Source organism: Anguilla anguilla, chromosome 3 (genome assembly GCF_013347855.1).
Source record: "Anguilla anguilla isolate fAngAng1 chromosome 3, fAngAng1.pri, whole genome shotgun sequence".
In the NCBI taxonomy this organism is placed as follows: Eukaryota; Metazoa; Chordata; class Actinopteri; order Anguilliformes; family Anguillidae; genus Anguilla; species Anguilla anguilla.
In genome coordinates, this window is record NC_049203.1 from 47,659,668 (window position 1) to 47,684,850 (window position 25,183).

The 25,183-nt window shown below is 37.4% G+C and overlaps 2 protein-coding genes across 4 annotated transcripts in view; one reads left to right on the forward strand and one right to left on the reverse strand.

Annotated features, from left to right (window-relative positions):
- LOC118223930 (SLIT and NTRK-like protein 5) overlaps positions 1 to 25,183 on the forward strand; it is a 396,174-nt gene that overhangs the window by 14,070 nt on the left and 356,921 nt on the right. The window lies entirely within an intron of this gene.
- Positions 10,624 to 22,803, reverse strand: LOC118223932 (SLIT and NTRK-like protein 6). The gene is made up of 2 exons (XM_035411026.1): positions 22,572 to 22,803; positions 10,624 to 14,204 (listed from the first exon to the last, which is right to left on the reverse strand). Exon 2 carries the CDS (start codon positions 14,186 to 14,188, stop codon positions 11,693 to 11,695), a length of 2,496 nt encoding a protein of 831 aa, XP_035266917.1. The 5' UTR covers positions 14,189 to 14,204; positions 22,572 to 22,803; the 3' UTR covers positions 10,624 to 11,692.

Consider the following 25,183-nt stretch of genomic DNA (forward strand, 5'->3'; position numbering starts at 1 on the left):
ACGTAGTAAACATGAGGGCAGCTCTAATTCTTAAGAAGGCCAAGAATATCTACAGATAACTATTACAAATGTCTTGCTGATTCAGACAATGATTCCCTATGGCAAAGGAGTGTTTTGCTCCGACTCAAAAGGCTGTTGTAGTGGGACAGAATTTTGTTTGCCCCACACTATGAGAGGAGATGCAATGAGACTAAAACATTTATTGGTCCTTTGTGATTTCATGGAGCAGGAACCAATGGGACATGGCCTGGAGGTGAACAGAACTCCACTCATTTAATCCTCCCATACGAATAGACTGATATAAGTTGATATTGTAATGCAATGGATTTTTCTCACTGTTGCTGATGCTCAATACATACCATAATAACCCCATACAATGTAGCCATTCACAGGTTTACCTTTACAATCCGTTTAAACAAGATGCAGCCACCTTCATACTATGTTTAAGTATGAATATATACCCATGTTTTCTCTCTGTTTGACCAATAAGATCCAGATATATTCTTCTCACTCTCCCCATAGAAGGCTTGTGTGTTGAAATGAGGGGCACATTGATTGTTTAAATAATGAAACTGTCGGATGAAATGGGCCACAAACGATTATCAGCTTGTCAGCTTAAAGTGTGATAACTGAAAAAAATGAACATAACTTACCAAATTTTAAACCGACACATTTTCCATTCCAACTACAAATTGCAGAGATGTGGAAGACACTTTGCACATAACTATATCAGGTTTGAATTGGGACAATGGGGAGATATCATTATAGAGTTATCAGATGCAAAGTGAGCTGGTTACCAAAGCAGTTTTATATCTTACTCCTATACCTTTCTGCTATAACTCTGGTGAAAGCTGTGCCGTTTAGAATGATACATATGTGCCTTTGGGGAATAACCAATATTGTCTAACTCAATTTATATCAGTTCAGTGGTGGTATGTATAAGTTAAAAGCATCGAGTAAAAACACAAACTATGTGACACATGCAAGAGGTTGAATAATTAGAGCAGACGTGTCCGTTACACTCCGTGAATATACCATAGACAGCATCTCCCTGAAGCTCTTGACAGGCCTCCTTGTTAGGCTCGGCAAAATGCCAGCCATTACCTTTGTCGATAAACAGGGACTGCACACTTTTTGCAGGGTGCCCTGCTGTCCCCCTTGATTGGATGAACTGTAACCACCTAACGTGCACCTTTTGCCATGCAGTGGTAAGTGCACTCACAAACTCAAGTGCACTTACTAAGAAAAAAACAAACAAAAAAAACAACTGCCTTATATGGGCATATGAAGGCAACTGTTCTGTGTAGAATGTATAAAGGAGACTATAAACGGAGTCTAATTACTTAAACTTAAATCCTGTTTTTAAACTGGTGAACTATAGCCATTAGGCTCCCACTCTGATGGTTATGGGGTTGTTTATGGGGTAGCATCTGATTTCAGGCAAATGGCCCAGTACAACAGGCACATTACCTGCTCACTAATCTCTGAAAAGGGGATTTGTTGAGTCTGGATTATTTGAGGCTGTGGTAGGGGTTGTCCTATGTGGATTTTCATTTTTTATTTTTTTTATTTTTAAACCGCCTTTCCCATGAGCTTTGTTTTTGGAAAAAGATGTCAGTGGGCTCCTTGGCCAATGATGTGCTGTCGTGTCAGGCTGCCAGTCATTGTCAGCTAAGCCATTAAGCTGATGAATTAAGGTGATTTATAACCCTTTATACAGTACTGTATGTGATTGATTTGTGTGCCTTCCCTGGTATGTTCATATTCTCTTCTAAAATTTATACTTTGTTCAAACCAATTATTTTATATAAAATTGTCGACACAAAATACTGTCCCTATGCATAAAAAATAAAAATTAATAAATAAAAATGTGTTCCACAGCAAGAGCAAATTCCTTGTCATTTTCTGCATATCAACGCATTGTACAAAAAAATGTACTGTGCCATCTACATAAACAGTAAGTACATGTGTTCCATATTGTAAGAACTATGGAAAGATAAGTGACGTGGCTTTGTTTAAAAAAGAAAGACAGTATCCATCTGGTGGGGTTGACATTTCGTTATAAATACAAGGTTTGTGTTTAATCATGTCTGAACGGCACCTGTATTTATTATTTTTTTCTGAACCAGAGTTACGTCTCAGTTTAGATGAACTGGTCACTTTGTGAATATCAGGGGATTTGCTTTCTCTCCAGTATTTACACAATGAAAACTAATGGCTTAATCTGTAAATACCATTTATAGGTCCTTTTGGCTTGACATAAAATTGCTCAGACCCGTAAAGAGCGCCTTATTTTGTTAAGAAGATAATATATTTGTTAATACGAGGAAGTCTTGAGTGGTAGAGTTGCAAGGTTGTCGTAAGACAATGTGGCTGATTATTTTCTAAGCCTATCACCTTCTTTGCCATATTTATTGCAGCTTTAGTGCCTATTTAGTGCTTACACTATAGGCCAATGGTATTAGGCTACCAGTGGTTAAAAAAAAAAAAAAAGATTTCAGTCAATTTAACTACCCCTTCACCTCCCTCCCATGCCCCATTTGCAAAATGTTTGGATAGCTATTTTGAGGAAAGTTATGTCTAAGATTATTTTTAAGAACACATCTTTTTGTGTTGTAGGTAAAAAAAAAAAAAAAAAAAGGTTTATACTTTGTGTTACGTCCCTCCGCCTCAGGTGGGGGCGCTGGCCGTTTGGACACATGCGTGTGTCTTGTTACAGTTAATTGAGAGCACCTGTGGCGGTGCCCTTTTAAGAAGCCTGGAGTCGGCTTCTCAAGAGATGGGGGCTTTTTCTCCTCACCTTTCGACCACGGCCGGGTCTTGATTTTATCTTGTGTTTTGCGTCTATTTTAGTATCTCTTATGGGTAGTTGAGTAAAGTTATTGGTTGTTTTTGGGAAGCCTTGGTTTTGGCTTCGTTATGTTTGCGGGGGCTTGAGAGCAACTATAACACTTTAGTTTGTTATTCTATAAATGTGAATATATGAACTGAATTCTTATCTTTTTTTTTTTTTTTTTGTAAACATAAGTGGCCTAATACTTTTGGCCTGTACTGTGTGTGTGTGTGTGTGTGTGTGTGTGTGTGTATATATATATATATATATATATGTCATTCGTACAGTTAGATGTGCATGCATAATCAAGGAAGCAGGAAAAGCAAGTGTGTGCTTAATGTTTCAGTTCACAAACTTATATCCACTTCAAAGCTGTCTCATTGCATGTGAGATCATGTCCTGACAGGTATTTGTATTCTTCTCAGTCTTATCAGTGGAATGCAACTCTCTTTGTCTTGTGGGTGGGGGGAGGGGGGGTGTGTAACACCGAAGAGCTGGCAGGTTTGTACAGAGTGTATGAGTAACACATATAAGAGGGGGTGCATATTTATGACTCACACCATGATGTAAATTATTTATTTCCCTTAAAGCGTCTTTATAATTTATTTATAATTCATGTTCTTCATGTTTTGACCCCACTGGGATGACATACAGCAGACGTGCTCCACCTTTTACAGATGTGCTGTGGGGCATTTTGAATTGCATTATCAGTGAACACATGCAACCATCTGATTGCAGTAAAATGATAACAACAATCAACACCAGACATTGTGAACATAAAAACCCAAAAATGCGTACGTGATTTCATAATCAAGATCAATCTGATAAGTTTTACCCAATGATCGCTCCATTCAGAAAGTCATACTGATTCATATTCATCTGGATGAGAAATATCAAAGTACTAAGCATACCAATCAAACCAACACAAATCTAAGTTTAAACTTTTTTTTATTTTATTTTCACCTATACTATTTTTCTTGCAGACAAACTTGAGTAAAAAACAAACTTGAATGAAAGATAAATCTCTAATCTGAACTTGAACGCCTTGGGGGAATTTCTTCAAATTTGGCACAAACGTCCACTTGGACTCAAGGATGAACTGATTAGATTTTGGTGGTCAAAGGTCACTGTGACCTCACAAAACACATTTTTGCCTTGGTTGGCGGAGGCATACAACCGTGAGGCGGTATTTCTAGTTTTTAACATTTGAGATGAAGACATGTTATGGGCTGGGCTTAGACACTCCACATACCAGTTAAGCCCACAGGTGTTCCAAATCAGCCCACCTTATAGCCCACCTCAGGCTTATAGGAAGTTTACATGCCTTGAACTTTCTCCTCATTTTGAGTCACGGCCAGATAAATCATTTATTTATGTGCAATTTGATGTCATATACAACTATCAAAACATTAATCTCTTTGATAAACAAACAGCAAAGAAAACTTAAGAAAATGCGTGATAATTAAGGGTTATTTGTACCACTTTCAAAATACCTGCCAGGTTTGTACACATACCTATCCTTAATTCAATAATGATAAATGTGATCAGCTTAGAATATAAACTGGCATGGATATGACTGTGAAATTCACAAATTGGTTGATAAATTAAACTAATCAAACTAAACAGATTTTTACTTTCAAATCCAAAAATGCTAATGACCTTGATAGCTGCATGCACACACACCCTATTTGTTATATTTACAAAATAATCATCAAAAAGCAATTGTTCATACACTGCAATAAACAGTGTTTTACTTCCTAGTTAGTTTAAAACCTAAGCACATATCTATATTCATCATACAATTATGGCTAATTCAACAGTGAAATCACATCTCTCTGGAAACATCCTGTTAATAGTGTAAAAGTGATATGTTAAAGGCAAAAGTGTCTGAGAAACCATAAATTAAAGTGTTAGTGACAGCTACACACAGTTCAAAGCATCTAAAAATACACAGAGAACACTGTCCCATATTCCACAAATTATTGAGTAATTGGAGGTATTCATTTTCCCCATGCATATTACAAATGCTACTGCTAGGACAGACCAGTCCGCAAATTAATCATGTTAGAAGATAATTGTTCCACAGCCTATTTACCACGTGTTTATCAATTTTGCAGCACTGCTGAGCTGCAAGGACTGTGCTTTCAGTGCTGCATATTTAATGCTTGTCAAATACAGATTAACTTTTATTCCACTTTTTAAAATTTTCATTCAGACTTACCAGATGTGCTCAAAAGCAGTCTATAAAAACGCCCTGCTTCCGTTACTGTCAACACATTCATAACATTGCACAGAATAATTTTTAAACTCGATCTGCTTTTATTTTATTATTTTATTTAACTTTAAACTTTTAAAATAACTCATTTTACTGTATTTAGATTTTCCTGCCAGGTAGACACGGCACTTGTAAAGTAATCTCGGTATATGTTTGTTCCTGTGGCTCTAATATCCAGCAGAGCAAATATAAACTCTTATGTCAATTTATATTAAGAAAGGCAAGATTGAAAGAAGCCTGACATTTTAAATACCATCCATTGGTGCATTTTTATAGTTTCCCCTCATAGTCCCATGATTACAGAAACTATACTGCCTGGCATGTCTTTGTGTACAGTGGTCAGCTTTGCGATGAATATAAAAGTACATTCAGTAACATAATATTCAAATAATGAACTTAAAATAGATGCCATGTTGAGTGTCATCAATGACTGAAAGATGTGTTAAAATTCTTCATGGCCTGTTGTCAAAGAAAGGGTTCTTGTCCTCACTATGGTCTAAATCAGTGGTGCCCAATCTTGTGTGGAGGGCAGAGTATGCAGGTTTTCATTCCAACACATACACTTCTGTCAGGTTGAAGGTGTGTTAATTGATGAAGTGACTACAGCTGTAGTGATTGGTTGGAATGAAAACTTGCATACTCTCAGCCCTCCATGGCACATGATTGGGCACCACTAGTCTAAATGTTATTGTAGGTCAATGCATGTAGACATGTGTTTGCGTTGTAGCTAAAGCAATGATGTAATTATACTTTCTTCCCTGTTGTAAAATGCATCTAGTTGCAATTCTGTTGATGATTGTAGATAGCACTTGGTCGCTGTTAATCAAATCATGACCCTCAGGGTCCAAGAACTCCCTTTACCTGGGAATCAGGTGTGAATACAGTCTGCCCAGTCAGTAGCTCAAACTGTTCAGTTAATTACCTGTGGGAAAAGAAAACCTGAAAATTTGGATTTGAGGTCAAGATTTGAGTATCCATGCACTAGACCGTTTTAACAATGTGACATAAAGCATGTCTTTTTTATTGCTGGGTGCCATGTCTTAGTAAATATTGGTGGTGAGATTTATTGAAAGGGCAGCACTTATCTGAAGCTATAGTACTGTATTGCAGTCCTGAGTATGTTATTGCAATTTCATAGCAGAGATCAAACCTCTCCCAGAGTTGAAATGAGGTGCATCACTACATAGGAGAAGAACCAGCTACATTTTAGGACAAGGAGGAAGAGAAAAGCAACAACATTGGGCATTGCAGTGTTTACTCTTCTATTATTTTCCTCTGAGCACTGGTAATTTCTGACCTGCTGCAGTTCAAATAAGAGCAGGAGGTTTGGTGCCAGGTAGAGATGGGCAAGCAGGTTCGGACAGAGCTAAAAATGAATGAGGGCTGACACAATGGAAGAGGAGGCACAGCCAACAAAGGGACCTAAATGCATAGTTTAAAGGTGGCATCGTAGATTGCCTTAGGTGGGATTTGATCCAAGGTCGAAGGTCCCATAGGTAGGCCATCAGCAAAGTAGCCGCAACGGGAACAGATTTTCTTTGGTTAAAAATATATATGTCTATTTTGCATGTGTATGTGATGTTTTGATTGATGGTTGTAGCTAAATGTCTAATGAGGAGACCTATTGTTTGCGAGCCGGGGCCATTTGTAATGATATAGGCTAATGGTTAAGAAGAAGAAGAAGAGCCTCTATGTATGGAGCTTTATTGTGTGGACATGTGAAGTTGTTTATGAATTCTGTCTGTTGACATGATGGCAGGAGGTACAGAAATGAATGTTTTTAAGGGCTGAGAGTCTGTGGTCATTGTGGTTATTTCTGTAGGAAACCCTGAAAAGTGCCAAACTCGTGGTGCTGTGTAGGTATGGGGCAAGCTGCCCCACCAAGGTGTAAATACCATATTAGCAATTTAGCCAGTTTAGCCAAAATACCAATTTAGACCGTCATCCAGTGAACAAAAAACGGTCAGTTAAGCTGCACTGTTACATATTGAGAGCATTCATAAGGGTAATGAAAATATTGGCCGCAAATATGCCTCCACCCGTTAATAAAAATAAATAAAAAGTCTCTGTCAGACATCTTAAACTTGCCTGCATGTGACTCAAGGCCTAGCTAGAGCACTTGTTGGATATTATTCAACATATTGAGACCAACAAGATGTTGCACCTCATAAATCAATAAATCCCAAAGTAAGATGGGACCCACTAGTCCAAAAATTACTGATGCGAAAGCTGAGACAAATGTTGTTGAGCTTCCTCAACATGGTTCCCTGTATTGGCTAACTGGGCCGTGAAAATTGAGAGGGCCCAAAGGATTTATATGAAACCCATATCCAGTAAGCCAAGTTTACTCAAAGATCTTACTCAAGTTGGTGATGTTTATTGATAAGAATGCAATCGTTCAAGCCGAGAGGGAGAAGGACAAGCCCATCATGCATGAAGGAGACTGTCTCTAAAACTTCCCGGATTTTTCTAACGCTACTGCTCATCATACGAAGGCGTTCAACCTGATCTGGTGGTATCACAAGGAACAGTTATGGTTTACCCCAAACCTTAGGCTATTTTTAGTTAAATTATGTTTGCCACATTTGAATTTCCTTATTCTCCTGGGGAGATCCACAACAAAAATAAATGCAGGATGATTCAGTGCTAGAGTAATTTTTAAAAATAAGATTTGACCAATGATACTAGTTTTTATTTCTGTGATCTATTTTATGTATGTATGGTATTTTATTCCCTGCACTCATGTGCATTGTTTGCAAAAAGGGGCTGCCCAACCCTGTCCCTGCAGTAATAATAATAATAATAATACTAATAATAATAATAATACATTTTATTTATATAGCAACTTTCAAGCATAGAGCACAAAGTGCTTTCCAAGCAGATAAAAATAAGGTAAAACAAAAAAAAATTACAACACAGGGTACAATAAGAGCAGCATAAATGGGAAGAAGCAAAGAAAATAGCAATATAGAATATAGATGAAAAAGAAGATGAAAAAGGCAATATTAAAACACAAAGAACAAAAATAAACACAGTACAAGTAAACCATAAACAAATAGAAGGAATATATAATAAACAAATCCTGTAGGTTTTCATTTCAACCCTCATTTTTCACATGGTTCTACTAATTAGCAGCTCAGTGAGATCTCTAGCTGTTGAAGGATGGTAGATCTCCAGGGAAAGGGCTGGGCAGCCTTGACCTGAAGCCACTTCCCTTCTTCCCTGTGTTCTGGGTGGCCTCTACCCTTGTGGCAAAAACCTCCTGGGAAGAACCTTTTAGTCTAATGTGTTTATTACTTTATTATTTAAACATATTTTTTATATACAGGGTAGTGCGTAGGTATTTGGACCGTGAGACAATTATTGTATGGTTTGGCTCTGTACTATAGGACATTGGATTTTAAATTAAACAATTAATATATGGTTAAAGGGCAGATGGGTATTGACATCTAAATCATGTAGGAATTGCTGCTCTTTTTATATGAAGCCCCCCCATTTTAGGGGAACACTGTCCAAATACTCACAGATTGCACTGTTTACAGCAACCGTGGCAGATGAAACCAGGAACTGGATGTTTTTTTTTTTTCCTTTTCCATTAAGGTCAATGACATCAGTGGACAGATGTCTGCAAAATGTGAAAGAGTGCAGAAAATCCAATGTTTCAGATTTAGTGGACGCCTAAAGTTGAACCTCAGTTGAACCGTTTTGAGTTAATAATTATTGAACTACAGGCAGAAAATGCAAATATATTTCAATATATGTCATCCCAAATTCTTTGTTTTGTGCTGATCATAGTGGCTCAGTAAAAAGAAAAGTGTGTTTAGGCTACTTTATAATGCTTAATAACATTATAAACCAGTTTTATCACAATTGTACATGTACAGAGCACGTTTCAACAGCTTGGTGTCATCATACATATTCTGTTACAGTACTTTTGTCAATTGGACAAACGTGTTCAACAAATTATTAACTATGCTGACCATAGTTAGCCTTGTTACAGTGGACTGTGATGTTTGCTCTCCAATAATTCAATAAACCATTATAGTCAAATCATTTAAGTCAAAATGAAACCTGATTTATTTATTTGTATTCACGCAAACTGAAAGTAACTGGGTACGCAGCAGAATAGCTAAACCATAATTTCAGTGAGAAGAAAGCTTTTGAAATAGTTCACAGCTATGTAGATGAGCTTCAAAAAGACAAGGCTGTAAGGTTACTGTAACTTATAAGGGATTTCCAAGCAGGGGCAAAAGTCATGATGGGTACATTATAGACAGGGTAGCATTTTGTTCAGGTAGTAGGTTGCTTTTAGGTAATTTACTATGCACTGGAATATCTTATTTAGGTCATTCATTTTTCTTTGGGAATTCTATGTGTGTACACAAACATGCTCATTTTAAAGTGCTCTTGAAAATGCTTTTAGCACAATGGAAATAATGCATAATAAATAATGACCATTGCCAGCCTGAGTACGAATAGAAGCTTGATTGCTTATGGCTCAGAGGGGGATTTTGGCAAAGTCAAAACCATCACTGTATCATTAGCAGTTGTTGACTTGTTGCGAACAGTTATTGGATTATACATAAAATACCATAATCATCAACCTGGGGCATCAATTTCAGCTGTCTTTTGAGGAAGGGGACTGTCTTGTTATTTTCTTTTATTGTTAGCTCTGGTGGTTTTACCGATCGCATCACATTTTTTGCACCAAAGTGTGAAGAGTCTAAGGTTTAAAACTGCATACAGGTTATACTGCTATACCTTGAATCGGTGACCAGTAAAAGCAATAATTTAACAGAATGCTGTTTTTAGACACCAGTGTCTGATTTCATGGCCATGAATTTTATGCCTCATTCCAACAGTGATATGAGGATTTTAACCTTGTGACTTAATTTGTAAAAGGATGCGTGATCATGCTGGTGATGATGATGATGATGATGACAAGGGTGATGATGATGATGACTGAAATGTAATTTCTTATTTCTCATATTTGTGCATTTTCTGTTCTTTAATAGTTGTCATTGTCATTTCATTGGCACTGCACATCAAGGACAAGAGTACAATACAATGCACCAAATAAAATTTAAAAAGTGCACACACGACAAATACAATTACTTCTATTTTTTTCTAAAATGAAACTTCTAAATGATTTCTTAGAATAAAAAGGTAATCCAATATGACACACGAATATTAGTTACTAATAAATTGTATTTTTATAGGCCACCTATACCCACATTTTATGTATGTTTTGTTGAACTTCACAATAAAAGAAAACCTGTCAAGGGAGATAAAATACAATGATAAATGCATTTTTATTCTGTTTTATACATTTCCATTGAGTCAGTTGTTGAGTTGGTTCTATTGAGTAAAGGTGGAAAGAGAATGAAATGCATCATGGGAAGTATAGTTCCTGTAAATTGAACAGGTGGTGCAGGGGAAATTATTAAATCATTATAATATCTGCAAATATGTGTAGATATCATTGCTTTCATATTACAATGGACAAATAACAACATATATAAAATTTCCCTTTAATGTACTTTTAAATGGAAGCACAAAATAAATGGGACACAAGTATAAATAAGCAGGTACTACAATATATAAAACCAGGATAAATAACATAAGGTATCATGTGACTGTCGTATTTGCATTTGCTATTTTTCCTACAATATTACTTCCCATTATATTTATGAACAGTTCTCAACATTTAACTGCATATTACTTGTAACATACACAGCTAAGCATAGTAATATAGTCCTTAAAAATATTTTGTACTGCCCTAAATAGTTTTAGAATGGATAAATACCATCCCTAATTGTGTATAAAACCATAATTTATAATTCATGAAAGGTTTTTTTTTAAAGATTATTATTATTTTTTGCATAAATATAAAGCATTAAAGGCACACATACAAATATAAATGAAGTACACATCTCTACATAATAAATAGGCTACACACATCAGGATATAAAATATAGGCTAGCTATCGTGACCATATCATTTGCATTTCAAACAAAATAATTTATAATATTTACATCTATATATATATAGACTATATTCGCTATTGCTTTTCAAAATAAAACAATAGGAGTGTTTTGATTGCCATGCGCCATTTTTTGAAAAATGTCATAAACATTTACAAATACAACATAAAGATTTAAGTATAAGTTTAACAAAGTGCTTTTTTTATAAATAGACATATGGTTACTAACATTCAGAAGCATAATGTAACCGAATTGCAATATTTATAGATGAATGAATATTCCCAGACCTATGACATTTTAAAACCAATGAAACAAATTGGTTTTATCAGTTAAAATGGACAGTAATTAACAAATTATGATGTAGTATGTTTTATGCTGTCCTTTGCCCAGTCATTGTCCAGTCTGCTCTCCAGCTCTGTTGTTTAATGGCAAATAAAGTCAACCAGAGCCAATTCAATATTCGTAATTTGGTAATTAATTGTTTTTATTTACAAGCAGCAAAAGAAATGGGTCTGTACCTTATATTTATGGACACCTATATATATATATGTGCAAAGGCACTTTGTGTGTTAGGTGCAAACCAAGAAAATGTGCTTTTAGTTAGGTTACCGAAGTCTGATGCTCTATTACCTCAAGGTAGTCTGGCTCTGTGCGTACATTGGATTTAAGTTCAAAATACTCATTTTTGGGCTGTTCAACCAGGACCTTCCGTGACCTGGCGTACATAATTGCCTCCATTAATGTTCCTTCACCATGGATCTCAACAGGGGGCTGAAGCTGGGCAATGTTCTTTCTGAGGTAGTCTGTGATGCCCAGCTGCTGAAGCTCCCTTTCCCGACTAAGGATATTTCGGTATAGGGAACCCGTGTCCCCAAGAGTGATGGTCCCCAAGTCTGACGGGCCCTCTGTGACGGCCCTGAGTTTCAGATTGGGCTCCGCAGGGGGCAAGTCATTCTCCAGCTCCAGGAGGCTACGGCACACGTGCTTCATTTCATCGAGGCTCAGCTCGTCCAGCTCGTCCAGCTCGTGCTCTTTATAGCGAGTGCAGTAGGTGGGGCTCCTGCACACCTGAGTCACCTGACTCTGCACAGGTTCACCGCACGCGCTTGCATTGGGCCTCTGAGCCACATGATGCGTGGTCTTCTGGCCGTAAACGCTGTACTGCAGGTGGATGTTGCCGTTCTCCCTTGGCTGATTGTCAGCCTGTTTTTTGACGGACCCCCGCCGGCGGTGCAGGATGAAGACAGCCGTTCCCGCAGCGCAGAAAATGGTGACGATGAAAATGATCAGCAGGCTGAGGATCAGAACCGAAAGAGGGACTGTGTTGGTGAGTAACTGGAAGAAGCCCTCTGGGCTTCTCTCAGTAGTAGCCGTGGTTGCCGTACCTTCGACTCCCTCTTTTGTCGGAAGGGGAAGCAACATTGCTAACCCAGAGCACATTATATCAAGTCTCAATGTTCTAAGTTCCACTTTGGCAATATTTCTGGGTGTCTGACATAAAACCGTACCCACAACAGTATCTTTCCCAAGTTTCTCAACCCATTGTTTAAGAGCAACCAAGTCACAACTGCAGTCCCAAGGATTGTCTTCCAAATGGATCTGCTCCAGAGAATGCAGCTGGTCTAGAACACTGCTCACAGGGAGGTGCATGAATAAATTATTCCTCAGATTCAACCTGGCCAGTGGCACATTGCGAAATACCTGTGATGGTAAAGTTTGAAGAAGATTGTTATTTAAACACAGGAGTTTGAGATTTGGCATGGTGTCAAATGTTCCGGGCTGAATATCTTTGATGACATTATATTCCAAATACAGATACTCAACGCTGTGGAGTCCAACAAACATGCCCGGGGAAATCTTTTCCAGTCTATTGCCATTCAGATGAAGCTTTTTCAACTGGCCTAAACTAAGGAAAGTGTCATCATCAATGTAATCAATTTGGTTATTTGCCAAATTCAGCAATTCCAAACCTTCAAATGCAACAAAGTCGAACTGAAAAAGTCTCTGAACCATGTTTCCAGTCAGTACGAGCTTTGTGGGGCTTTGCTGGAGCAATCCAAGATCTGATATTTTTCTGATCGCTCTGTCTTGACAGTGGATTAAGAAACCTGCAGTTGGATGAATGTGACAGGAGCATCGGTCACTGCAGAAGGCAACTCCTGGCTTATGGTCCAGACCTGGGATCTTTGCATCATCGTTGGCATCCGTTACTTTTGGAACTTGTCCAGGTTTAGAAGACATAGTTTCCAGCAGTGACTTTGAAGGCCCCTCTAAATCTGCCTCTGAGTAAGAGGGGCAAAGCACTTCCCGCTTCACTTTGCTTAGCAGACTGTCTTTGAGGTGGGGAGGACTGCTGCAAACAACCTCGCTAATAGAAGATTGTCCACTCATGTTCTCCATCCAGATTTTCAGAGGTAATATTTCACAATCGCACACCCAGTCATTGTCCTCCAGCAAAAACTCCTTGATCCGTCCAAGGTGCTCAAGAAAGCCCATGTAAGGCAGTGACTGCAACTGATTTCCACGCAGATCCAAGTGGGTCAGCGGCACAAACCGGAAAATGTTGGTGGGAAGGAATTCAATGGAGTTGTCATTCAGTATCAACACTTTGAGGCGAATTAGCTTGCTGAATGCCCCGGGTTCAACAATGTGGATGAAGTTTGTGTCTGCTTGTAGGTACTCCAGGTTCACCAAGCCTTGAAAAGTGTCCTCTTTTAAGGTCACTAGAAAATTGCTGTTAATGTGCAGCCTCTTAAGAGAGCTAAGTGCACTGAAAACTCCAGGTTCAAGCTGTTGTATACTGTTAGATCCTAGATGAAGAGAGACAGCATTCCTGAAACTTTTCAGCTCCTCTGCTTGCAACTCCACTAAATCATTTTTGTACAGATTAAGATGGAAAGGTAAGGCTGAAGGCAACTGTATTTCTGTTATTTTGGTTATATTTCTATCCTCGCAGTTCATGTGCAAGATGCCGTCTTTTTCTTTGCAAGTACAAAGTTTCTCACAGGATCCCTTGGGTGATGACTGTAGGGGCTGGATGGTCTGAGTCCCCGTAGCAACAATGAGTGAAGAAAATAAAATTATGCAGGCCAACATTTTCTCTCATGTATGTCTGTGAAGAGAAAGAGAAATATTTGTTGTGCCATCATTTCACCCAAAAATATATTCTATTAATCAGATTAAAAGTCTTCTCAGTGACAGGCAGACTGGGTATGAAACAAAGCACTGTAGTATGACTGATTACTCAAAAGAAAAAGTAACAACTTTTTTTTTTTTAAGTTTACAGGCATTCATGAAATAAAAACATTCATTATTACAGTATAAATATGATGCAATCCAAACCATCAACAAAAAAGCAAGACAAAAGAGGATGTGATATGATATGCACTACACGTAAGGCATTTAAAAAGTATTTTAGAAAAAAAAATGTATTAAAAAGTATTTAAAAAGTCATGACATCTTTCCTTGAATAAGAACAAGAACACCGCTGGTCACATTTTCTTGCAGAGTTTTGTTGCACATTTTTAAAATGAAAGCCCTCATTGAGACATGATGCGGTCAGGCAAGCTGACAAGCACGGTTGCTACCCGGCTCATCGCTCACAGACACGGTCGAGAGTTTATATCCTATATGATTTAGCATCGTTCCAGCACTGTTCGAGTATGCTAGCTAAGTGACTCTAATTCCACTTTTGATGAAAATGTGCTCAAACTGAGACCAACCCACTTTTTCTCTTCTGTACTTTGCAAAGAATTATGAGGAATGTCAGTATGATTTTGGCGTGTGAGCAAGCAGACGTTATCACTTGATCATCTTTTAGCAGTTTTGTTAACATTTAGTGATTGAAAGTTTATAAGTCGCACCCCTAGAATAGACTGGTAAATATATCATTTGAAAAAGAAAAAAAATCTATTTGATATAGAGAGGTTACTTTGGTTACTTGGGTATAACTTTTAATACGATTATTATTATTATTATTATTATGTGCATTTTCATTTGCATATTTGGACACGTGTGGTGCTTCCCCAATGCTTGCTTAATTATTATAATTTTTTTTATTAATTAGTTTATTTGGCTAAATGAAATATGTAAGCAATTGTTGGCACTCTTAGCTATTTATAAAAGTCTAGGTGCATTCCCCTCACCTGTAACAAACCACTTTTTAACCACTACTAATACTCATTTCTATTTTTCATGTACTGAACAGGAATATCAAAACATAAACTACAATTATACTACGCATGTGTATTAGCACGTACATTAAGGTAATCAGTAGAAATACTTCAGTGTGCTCTCATCCAAAAGCATGTACAGTACTCTATCAATGAAGAACAAAAAATGAAAATGTGAAAAGTGAATGAACAAATTAAAAATATAAAATATTTCTCAATACTGTAAACGAGAATTGAGTCATGAAATATAGAGTGAGAACCCCTTTGGTAACGTGACTTCAGTGGTGGAGATTGAAAAAAAAAAATAAAAATCCTGTCCAACTGATTTGTCACTTCACATCAGAAGAGAATCTAGGTCAGATTATAACTGTGACTGTCTTTGCATGTAGACAGCTTTGTCATAAACATGCATAGGGAATGTGTGTAAATATTTTAATCAGGGAGAACACAAAAAATGTGGCAAATCATCAGTTGCATTTCACAATGCATTTCAGTAAAAATCAGTACTGTTTTCAAAAACGAATGAGTAGATTGAAGCAAAGAGACTGTGGCTCCATGTTATGTCAGTGGTCTGAAATTGCCTGTTCACGCATGTAAGTGGGGCTAACTCTTCCACAAGAATTTATTCAGCTCGTAAGGAACCATAAAAAAAAAATTATGGTTCTTTCCCCTTGGGAAGGCACTATGTCATTTTGCATTTATCAGCACACAAACTTTTTAAACACATTTAATTCCACCTTTCATCTCACAATAACTCTCTTACAGAGAGTGCTGCAAAATTGGTCTCTGTGCATCACTGGAGACTTAATGATATGCTTTGATAAGACTACCAATATGTATATTTGCATGACATTTCTCTATGAAATGAATGAAGGTTAAACAAAGTACAAAATATACACCTGCCAAGAGCACCACATATCATCATATGCATCAAACAATTGAGAGGGTTTACATTTCAATTATTACCATTAACAACTGGAGAAAAAGTTTCGCGAAAAGTTCCAGGCAAAAATGGGCACTGAAAATATTGTAATGTTGCAGTACCCGTGGGCTCCAGAAATAAAACCAATTTCTTGTAAGTCCCTTCATTTTTGTGAAAAAAATGTGTATTGTTTTCTCTGCATCTATAAAAGGGGCAATGCTTCGGCATTTTAAACTCTGCTTGCCTTACCCACATGGCAGTAGCAAGAGCGTAATATACATATTACACATAGAAAAACCTTAAGTTCAGAGAAAAATCTTTTCTAACATAACTAACACTCAGTTAACCCCGCCCACTTAAAACCTTGTTTTTAGCCAAGGGGGAAAGCAAGCAAGCCAATTTTGGCACAGTTTTTTTTTTCTTTTTCTTTTTTGCAAGAATCATTTATCATTTTGGCTGTTAGTGAATGCAAAAAAGTATTAAAACAACACATCAAGAAAAAAAAAACAAAAAAAAAAACAGATTTCAGTTTCCTGGTCCTTTAAATAGATAAATAATATACAGCTGTTGTAACTGAAGTTCAAATCAAATAAAATTTATTTACGTATATAGTGCATTTCACAAACAATAGTCACAATACACTTCACTGACATCCCTGGCCTAAACCCCACAGGAGCAAGCCTGTATAGACATGACATCCATAAATCCATAAAGGATAAAATGCAAACAAAGCCCTAAGGCTTATTTTTAATGTACGCCTCTAGGGATTCCAAAATAAAGAACTAGCAAGACTGACAGCTGGACACTGAATATGACAAAAACAACAGTGTGTGATTACTTAACTGCAATATTCCCTGGTTCATACATACAATATGATAATCAGGAAGTAAAGCCAGTTATATCTCAGACTCCATCTCTTCTTCACAGGTTTTCATAATGTTAGATACAACAAAGAATATAATATCTTTTATGCTGGTGTCTGTTGTGTGCGTTTATGAGCCACCATGTCCCGTTTTTTTTTGCTGCCAGTATAATGAGGTATTCATATATATTTTATCAGCCCAAAGAGCTGGCAGCTGGTGGAAGGCAGGGGACAGTGTAATGGGATAGAGAAATACAATGGTTTCCTTAGGGAGGGCATTTGTACGTGAGGAACTGCTGGTAGTAGGTGAGTTTGGTGGTATTATGGGGCAGTGTAGCACAGGTGCACTTTATTTATTCATATTCATATATTTCAGTGCTCCATTCACAAGTATCATTACAAAGGCTGCTGGGTGGCGCCATCGGTTAAGGCATTATGCTTGTTGCATGGATAAGCCCCACGGTCTCGGCTGATTCTGGCTGTACCGAAACAACCATAAATATGTGGTGAAGGGCTGTGTTTTCAGTACAGAAATATGGTGACGCACTGATTTTTTTTATTATTCCTCGATTCACACTGACAACTGTTAACCCCTGTTTTTACAAATTCAGGGATAACCCTGCTCCAGAGCAAGGCCAAGGCTAACCCTAGGGTGAAATGTCTCTTAACCCAGGGTTAAAACAGTTATAGAGTGCATTTAGCCCAGGGTTAACTCCAGTGTGAAAAGCCCTTAATCGGACTCATCAGCGTGTGATAAATCTGCACATTTCTGAGCAGTGTTGTTGCTGCCGTCTACTGATGTTGCTACTAGTTTAATTGGCACAATTGCTAGTGGGTTGCTCTGGCAACAGTCAGTTTGCTCAGGATAGAGGGATTGATTCCCCGCTAATTAATGCAGTAATGGATGACATCTGGTGCAGCCAGTTGTACAAAATGTTTCACCAGTATAACTCTCTGAAGCCCACCACAGAAGCATGACTGAAGTTTTCAGAAAAGTCAAGGGGGACAAGTGTATGCCTACAGGAAAAGGCTTATTGGATTAATCATTCTTTGCATGTAAGCAGAAGTATTCAATGCAATTATTTTTCAGGGAGATGTAAAGGGCTTAATCACACTGTTGTCTTGACCACAATATTTCCAATAATCATATTAAAGAGTGCATGTAAATGTAAATGTCGCATTTGTTTGAAACGACTATGTTGAAACTGAGACTAGCATTTATAGCCATTGGCTGGGTGTGTAAAACGTTTTGTTTTTGTTTAGATGAACACCAACTGCATTTTCTAATTTGAGATGCCACCTATCCTCCTGTAATTCTTGAATAATGTCAGCTATTTTGTGGATCTGCAATCTCCCTCCCAAAATATATGGCCAGTTTTATCTTGTTTAGAGTATATCTGTGCAGCAGGCTGAGAGCAAAGAGCTGGAAGCCTGCAAAGGGAGCCTAGACAGATGGTGAATATAGGCAAAATTGTCAAACACTTAAGGGAAAGTTTCTCACGAACAGTAAATCCCCCAAGATCATTTTACAGACCCCGACCTGCACTAAAATTGCAACCATAAACGAGGCCATGATGGATTGTTAGCTATGAAGCTATAATTAAAATGTAAAATATTTTAATCTCTGCATATTACTAAACAGTAGCCTCAGTTCAATATATGTATATGCTACAAAGATGGGAAAAAAAGTAAAGCATAATTTTATACAGTAATACAGAACAAACTTTCCCCCCATCTCAGTTATAAACTTAAGCCTTAAGAATAATACTAAAAATAATACAAGACAATTAATGGAAATATACATTTTCTGACTGTCTAAAGCACACACAGGCCAACTGTAGTGAAACAGTACCAACCTACCACATAGCGAATTTTACTGAATTGCTCCTAGTGAAGCTACTAAAACATCCAGTAAAGCAACTAATCATGTTTACTCATTCAGAACTAAGGGTTATTCCATACCCTAAAAAGTAAAGGGGGATGTTCCTTCACATGCATGACAGCATATCAGGACTGCCAAAGCAAACATTTAAATTGCATGATGAATTTTAAGAAAATAATTAATTTGAGAAGAATCATGACATGAGACAACTTAAATGACACACTCACACACAGTTTTAACCTGCTTCCCTCTTCTCTGTTGTCAACGTATTTATGTTGTCTTTTAATGCAATGTATAAAATACTGCACACATCAGTAACACATAGTTTAAAAATGTGTTTTTGCCTTCTCCAGTTTGGAATATCTAGTTGTAATTGCAGATCTATCCTATAACTAGGGGTCAGAGGAAAAATTGGGTTGATATTTCATATGTATCTCAGTCCTTTTCCACCAAGGGTTTCATACTGTTTAGACAATGCAGTTTGTTTTTAATACCTAAAACTGAATGATTACAAGGCAATTGCAGTTAATGTCAGCTAACTAGTAACTATTAAGCTAGTCAACATTCAGCACCGAATTGAATGTGTATGCCTATGTGGTGAACAACAGTGAGAGCAAATAATGCTATTTATTGGTATGGTAATATAAAAGTACAAATAAGAGTAATAGTAGCCCTTTTACTTTTTTGTCACGCAGATAGCACAGTCAAGTATAAAACAGTGCTGAATAAATAAAAAATAAAAGTGAACACCACTCATGTTAACCAAAGAGTTCCTGAATGACATTTCTAGCCATTGTAAATCTATCAAACCTGATGGACACTTACTGGATAAACTTCTCTTCTTTAAAGTGGGTGACTGAGCGTCACTCTGGTATAAGTAACTGAAGACTTTATTCTCAGTGATTGCTTTCGGTCAGCTTGCTAGTGAATGGTATGTCCCAGCATATTCATTATGGTATGTACTCATAACCAAGGGATGTAAGTTGTTTGTATTTAAAATTATTAATCTAGCTCTAGCAATGTTTTCAGAATTGATCCAAATACAAAAACTGTTATTTCCCTGCTCTCTCCTACCTAAAAGAGACTGCCGAGTTCTGGAAACGGGTATTGTGGACAGATGAGACCAAGGTTCACTTGTATCACTTGTGGCAAGAGGAAAATGTGCAGGCCAAAAGCAACTGCCTAAGATCCAAAGCATGCCCATCACCCCCCACGCCCCCATCTGTGAAGCATGGTGTTATGGTTTGGCATATGGCTGCCACAGGTACTGCCTCACTTGTCTTAATTTGTGATGTAACTGCTGATGACATTGGCTTCAGGTTGTCCTTTAATAGGCTACAGACTAGGATTACAGACTTTCTGTCAAGGAAAGAGTTTATTTGGGAAATTGTAAGTGCTATTTTATTGGGCAGTTTGAGATGACAACAGTCCAATTGTGGAAATCTTGTTGATATGAAAATGGAAACATTATGGGAGATGCCATTTTAGACTAAAACCTCATATTCATTCATCCATCCAACCATCCATTATCTATACCCCCTTATTCCTGGTCAGAGTCTCTGAATCATGTCCTTTGAACCCAGACTTAAACACTACATAGTTTGCTTATGTTTAGCTTTCGTCGTTCTATTTAATAGGGAGGAGTATATGGGAAGTATCATTCCTGAAACGTCCGCTTCACGTCCCTATACTAAAGTTAATTTGGCATTTTACCAATATAATCATACGTAACCGACCTTCATCAACCCTGAAACAAAATGGAAAATGACTAGCTAGCAAACAGACTAAATATGAAGATCACGGGTTATCTCCTCAACCTCAGGCACAGGAATCATTATATCAGGGGCTCAATTAAAAGGCAACATTTACTTTAATAGCCTACTCAATGAGTGGGAGAGCCTGCCGCCTAGCGTGTGACATTTGTCCATTTTTTTCCCAACCCAGTTCAAGGAAAATCACCCGATTTAGCACCTAAAAGAACAGCAATCTACACATGCATGAACATAAGAAGAAACTGACATGTTAACATATTCTATCATCAGCAACAGGTGTTTATCTGTTAACATCTAAAAATGTGTTTTAGAATTCATACCCCTTCAAAATAATTTTAAGGTGGCTTTATTTAATAGGCTAGCGTGCAGTTGAGAATAAAAAGAGAATAAAGACATTGGACTGGATTTGATCCCACGGCACAGCAAGACCTAATTGCAACATGCACCTCAACATAGCCTACTGAGCCACCAGAGCACCTTTCCTTTGAACCCATTTCCTTAGACCAACTCAGTAATTTACATTTACATATTTGGTAAGAAAATGAAATAATCATTAAGGTACAGTTTTGAGGATGTAGCATCATTTATCAAAGTGTATTTTTGAATATTGAGCCATTGATAAAACTTAAGTAGTTGTTTTATCCAATTTATAGGGTTGTTTTACCCTACAAAATGTATTATCCTAAATTAACGCAATGATTTCAGAAACCTCTTCACAAATTCCATTAGAATATTTGTCTTCGTTCATGACAGTTCACGAACCTTCCATCTGCACAAGTAAATCTTTGTAAAAACGCAAGGCTACATGTCATCACGTTGTTCGAGCTATTGTGGCGTGAACTACAATGGCGCCGATTTGTGACATACAGTAGTCATCACGATTTGGGGAAACAGCTGTGAATAGCGTGATAGTTTCTCTAAGGATCCACCTTAGCCAACTATGCGGTGATTAAGCGTGACTTTCGTTGTTGTTCGAGAGTCGCACCGCAAATTAATTGCTTACTATCAAAGCAGAACAAGTAAGGGCGTTAAACGTATGTAGGCTAAGTTATGAAGACATTGGCAACATTATCTGAGCCTATTTAATAATTGAGATAAAATTCCACGTTTTGTCTCTGGCACAGCATGACATGGCACACGCGTCACAGATGTAGGAATAGTTTTCATTCAGCACTGACCGGAGGCAGAGAGGGGATGAATATGGTGGGAAACAGTTCATTAAACGTGCCACATGTCACACGTTTTCTCTTAAACGGGATCGGCACATTTTAAATGCTGTCCTCCTTCCTGACAGTGACTATTAGCCCTCATTAATAGCTACCCCAGGTATTCACTGCTTCCATATTGACTTTCTACACTGATATACTGAACATATTGGTCACACAGACATTGCTCATTGCGCTATAGCATGTAGCCTATGTGTTGCGTTCAGTCGCTCCGTTGTTTATGAACTTACTAATAACTTCGCCCCTTTCCCTCCTGTTATCAAGAAGCCAAATATGCTTCGTAGTTTCTCACGGATATCGACGCAAAAGATAAGGAGTTTAGTTGCTATTAGTATTGGTGCGTTTTTAAATACAAACTTAAAAATTGCAACCAGTTTTGGAAAAATGTTAAGTACCCTACAGTTTTCGTATTCTTGTTTTACTGTGTCATAAATAGGATACCTTCACGAATTGCATAAGGCCATTGAATCACATCTGATATAAGATTTGTCACACTGCACTCTTTTATTAAATACTTATTTCCACAGTTATCATAGATCGCATCACAATTCAGAGCGAACATGAACCATGCTGTTTGTCCTAAATATATAGACGGCTTTATAGCCTAAATGCGAAGTGATATTCTTCAGAAGAGCTCACTTACCCCATAAACACACAGACGGATGAAAGAAAGTGAACTCTTAATCCATTGATACTCTTGCTAAGGAAAGCAGAAGTTCTCTTAGTCCTTTATCTGATACAGCATTTCCGTGGTTGAATGAAATGAATTTGTGCTGTTCTATAGATTTTTTCAGGGCTCACACTTGGAAACCGCCTTCTTTTTAACTCCATTTACTTTATTGAGATTACCGAGATTGCCGGCGGCTATACGTGGGCGTGAATAGTTACGTTGACTTGGCTTCTGGCTCATCAGCCTATGAGCAGTGCTCTATCTATGCATTCATGAAAACGAGAGTACCGATGAGCTGTTCAGCTCCTCTTTACCAAGGCACTGCTATTTATGAGGACAGCAACGTAGTTCTCAAAGATAGCAGTGGTGACGCTTCATAACTACCTACGCACGAGTAGGCATGTCTGTATTTTATTTTATTTTTTTTAAATATCAGTATCGTAAAACATACATGTTCACACTAAGAATTCAGATATACTACGGTATTACCTTGTGTGTGTGTGTATATGTACTTGTCGTTGTCAGAATATCACCTGCAGAAATAAACTAAATACTACATTTTAATGTAGTGAAGTATAATCGTGAGGAAAATGAGCTTGCAATGCCATGGTTTGATTTCCAGGTTGAGCACTGCAATTGTACATTTGGGAAGGGTCCTTAACATGAATTGTTTTGGTAAAATACCCAACTGGCTAAATGTACGGCATCTAAAATAAATTAAGCTGTGTAAATTGCTCTGGATAATGTCTAACATCTAATAGAAATAGAAATATACATTACTATTCTCTAATGCGCAACCTATGGCAGTGTGTTGTGCTCTTTACAAAATTGAAACCACATTTTTTTCTTCTTCTAACAGTCTGTCATCTAAATATAACGATCAACTGTAAATGGACAACTGTTCTACCCTAACTCAAAACAATATGAGCGACTTACAGTAAAAACAAGATCCAGGTTTCAACTTTGTAATTTCCTTGGTTAAAATCTTGCATGCCAACAAAACCTGTGGGGCAAGTTCAGTGTAAAACTGAGAGATAAGCTAAACAACAAGCTTACTGCAGGAGGCTACAAACTGGATGCCAGTTGTAATTTAATAAAGGTAACACACCCTCCAATACTTCATTGTAATATAATAGTGTGCTGCATGTGATGACTGTTTGCATCACACATTTCTATTTAAGCATACATTTTATTCCATGAGCTGGCAATGCAGATCTGCACTCATATTGATGATGTATGTCTGAACAATAGGAGGTTGTGCCTGTGTTTCGTCTTAGTACATACACTGAATCTGAAATGATAGGTTCTAGTGCTGTCTCATATGTGGAAAAGATTTGGTCTTAACAAATCACGAAGAGGTTCAAGAAAGACAAGATAATTGTGGTTTGGCCTTTGCACGTAACCTGCCTTACAAATTGCAGGTTTAAAAGCATGAAATATGTAAGTGACACTGAAGGCTACAGACTAAGGCCATGTGTCTATGTGTGTGTGTGCGTGTGTGTGTTTGTGTGTGAGTATACTGATATGACCTAAGACATCATTGAAACGAACCGGCAGTGAATGTGCTTTCAGGAATGGCATCATCTGAGAAGTGCCCTTTTGGCACCATTTTCTTCTATTCTGAGGCTTTCAATTCTGTTGAACAAGTTGGTGTAACAACACCTTTCATGTACCACACCCTCAGCAATGTCAAGGGCAACAAGAGGAATGCATGTTGACTTCCAAGACTTATCAAAAGATCTCCAACCTAAAACGATACAATAATTGTGACTATATCACAATAGTATGAAAACATTAGTGTACATTACAATGTGTTAAATGCTTTTGTGTATTCCCTTTTATGCATCAGTTGTACAGTAGCTGTACAATAATTTATGGGCCAAGTATTTTGAATAGAGACCAGCTATTCATTGATCCAAAACCAAATTGCCAACTGCAAAGCTAAGACTACAAAAAAGTATGTGTGTCTTTGTCGGGCAGGGTCTCGGTACAGTTTATGACTGAGTAGAGCCTTATTCCTGTGTAGTTGTATCAGATTTAAGGCAGGTGACTGAAATTTAGCTTTCAAGTGTAACAGTGTAGCCTATATGAATAGGCTTAGAAGGCTTGTTAATTCAAATCTGAATTCAAGCAATTTATTTTTTACGATAATATTACTATGTAATTAAGTAGTATGCCTTTTTATAATGCACTGTGGTGAAGGTGTTCTACTTCTATGTGTCAAAAAATACTTACCTTTGGGTCAGTTTCTGCAGCAGTCTCTTGTTTGTTTCTGCTAAGTGAGATGAGACCTTATGCATGTTCACAGCCTGATTACTGTAAGTGCAGTCTACTAGATTTTACTTGTCTACGAGATGCTGAAGCTGATTCAGTCCGACTTGACTTGTGCTTGTCGAGGCTCAGACTGTATTGAGTATCCTCTTCATGCAAACTGATATCAAAATCTCTTGACCACAGTTTATTAGCTAGCTACAGTATAAAACAGTCAGTCTTTTTTTCTGTTATATTTACTTTTGGAAAGCTATTTCTTAAACTTGGTTTATGCATGATTCTTGTTTTCACATTTCACAACATCACAGTAAATT

Coding starts and splice junctions, on each gene's coding strand:
- LOC118223932 (XM_035411026.1), bottom strand. CDS start 14,188: ATGTTGGCCTGCATAATTTTATTTTCTTCACTCATTGTTGCTACGGGG.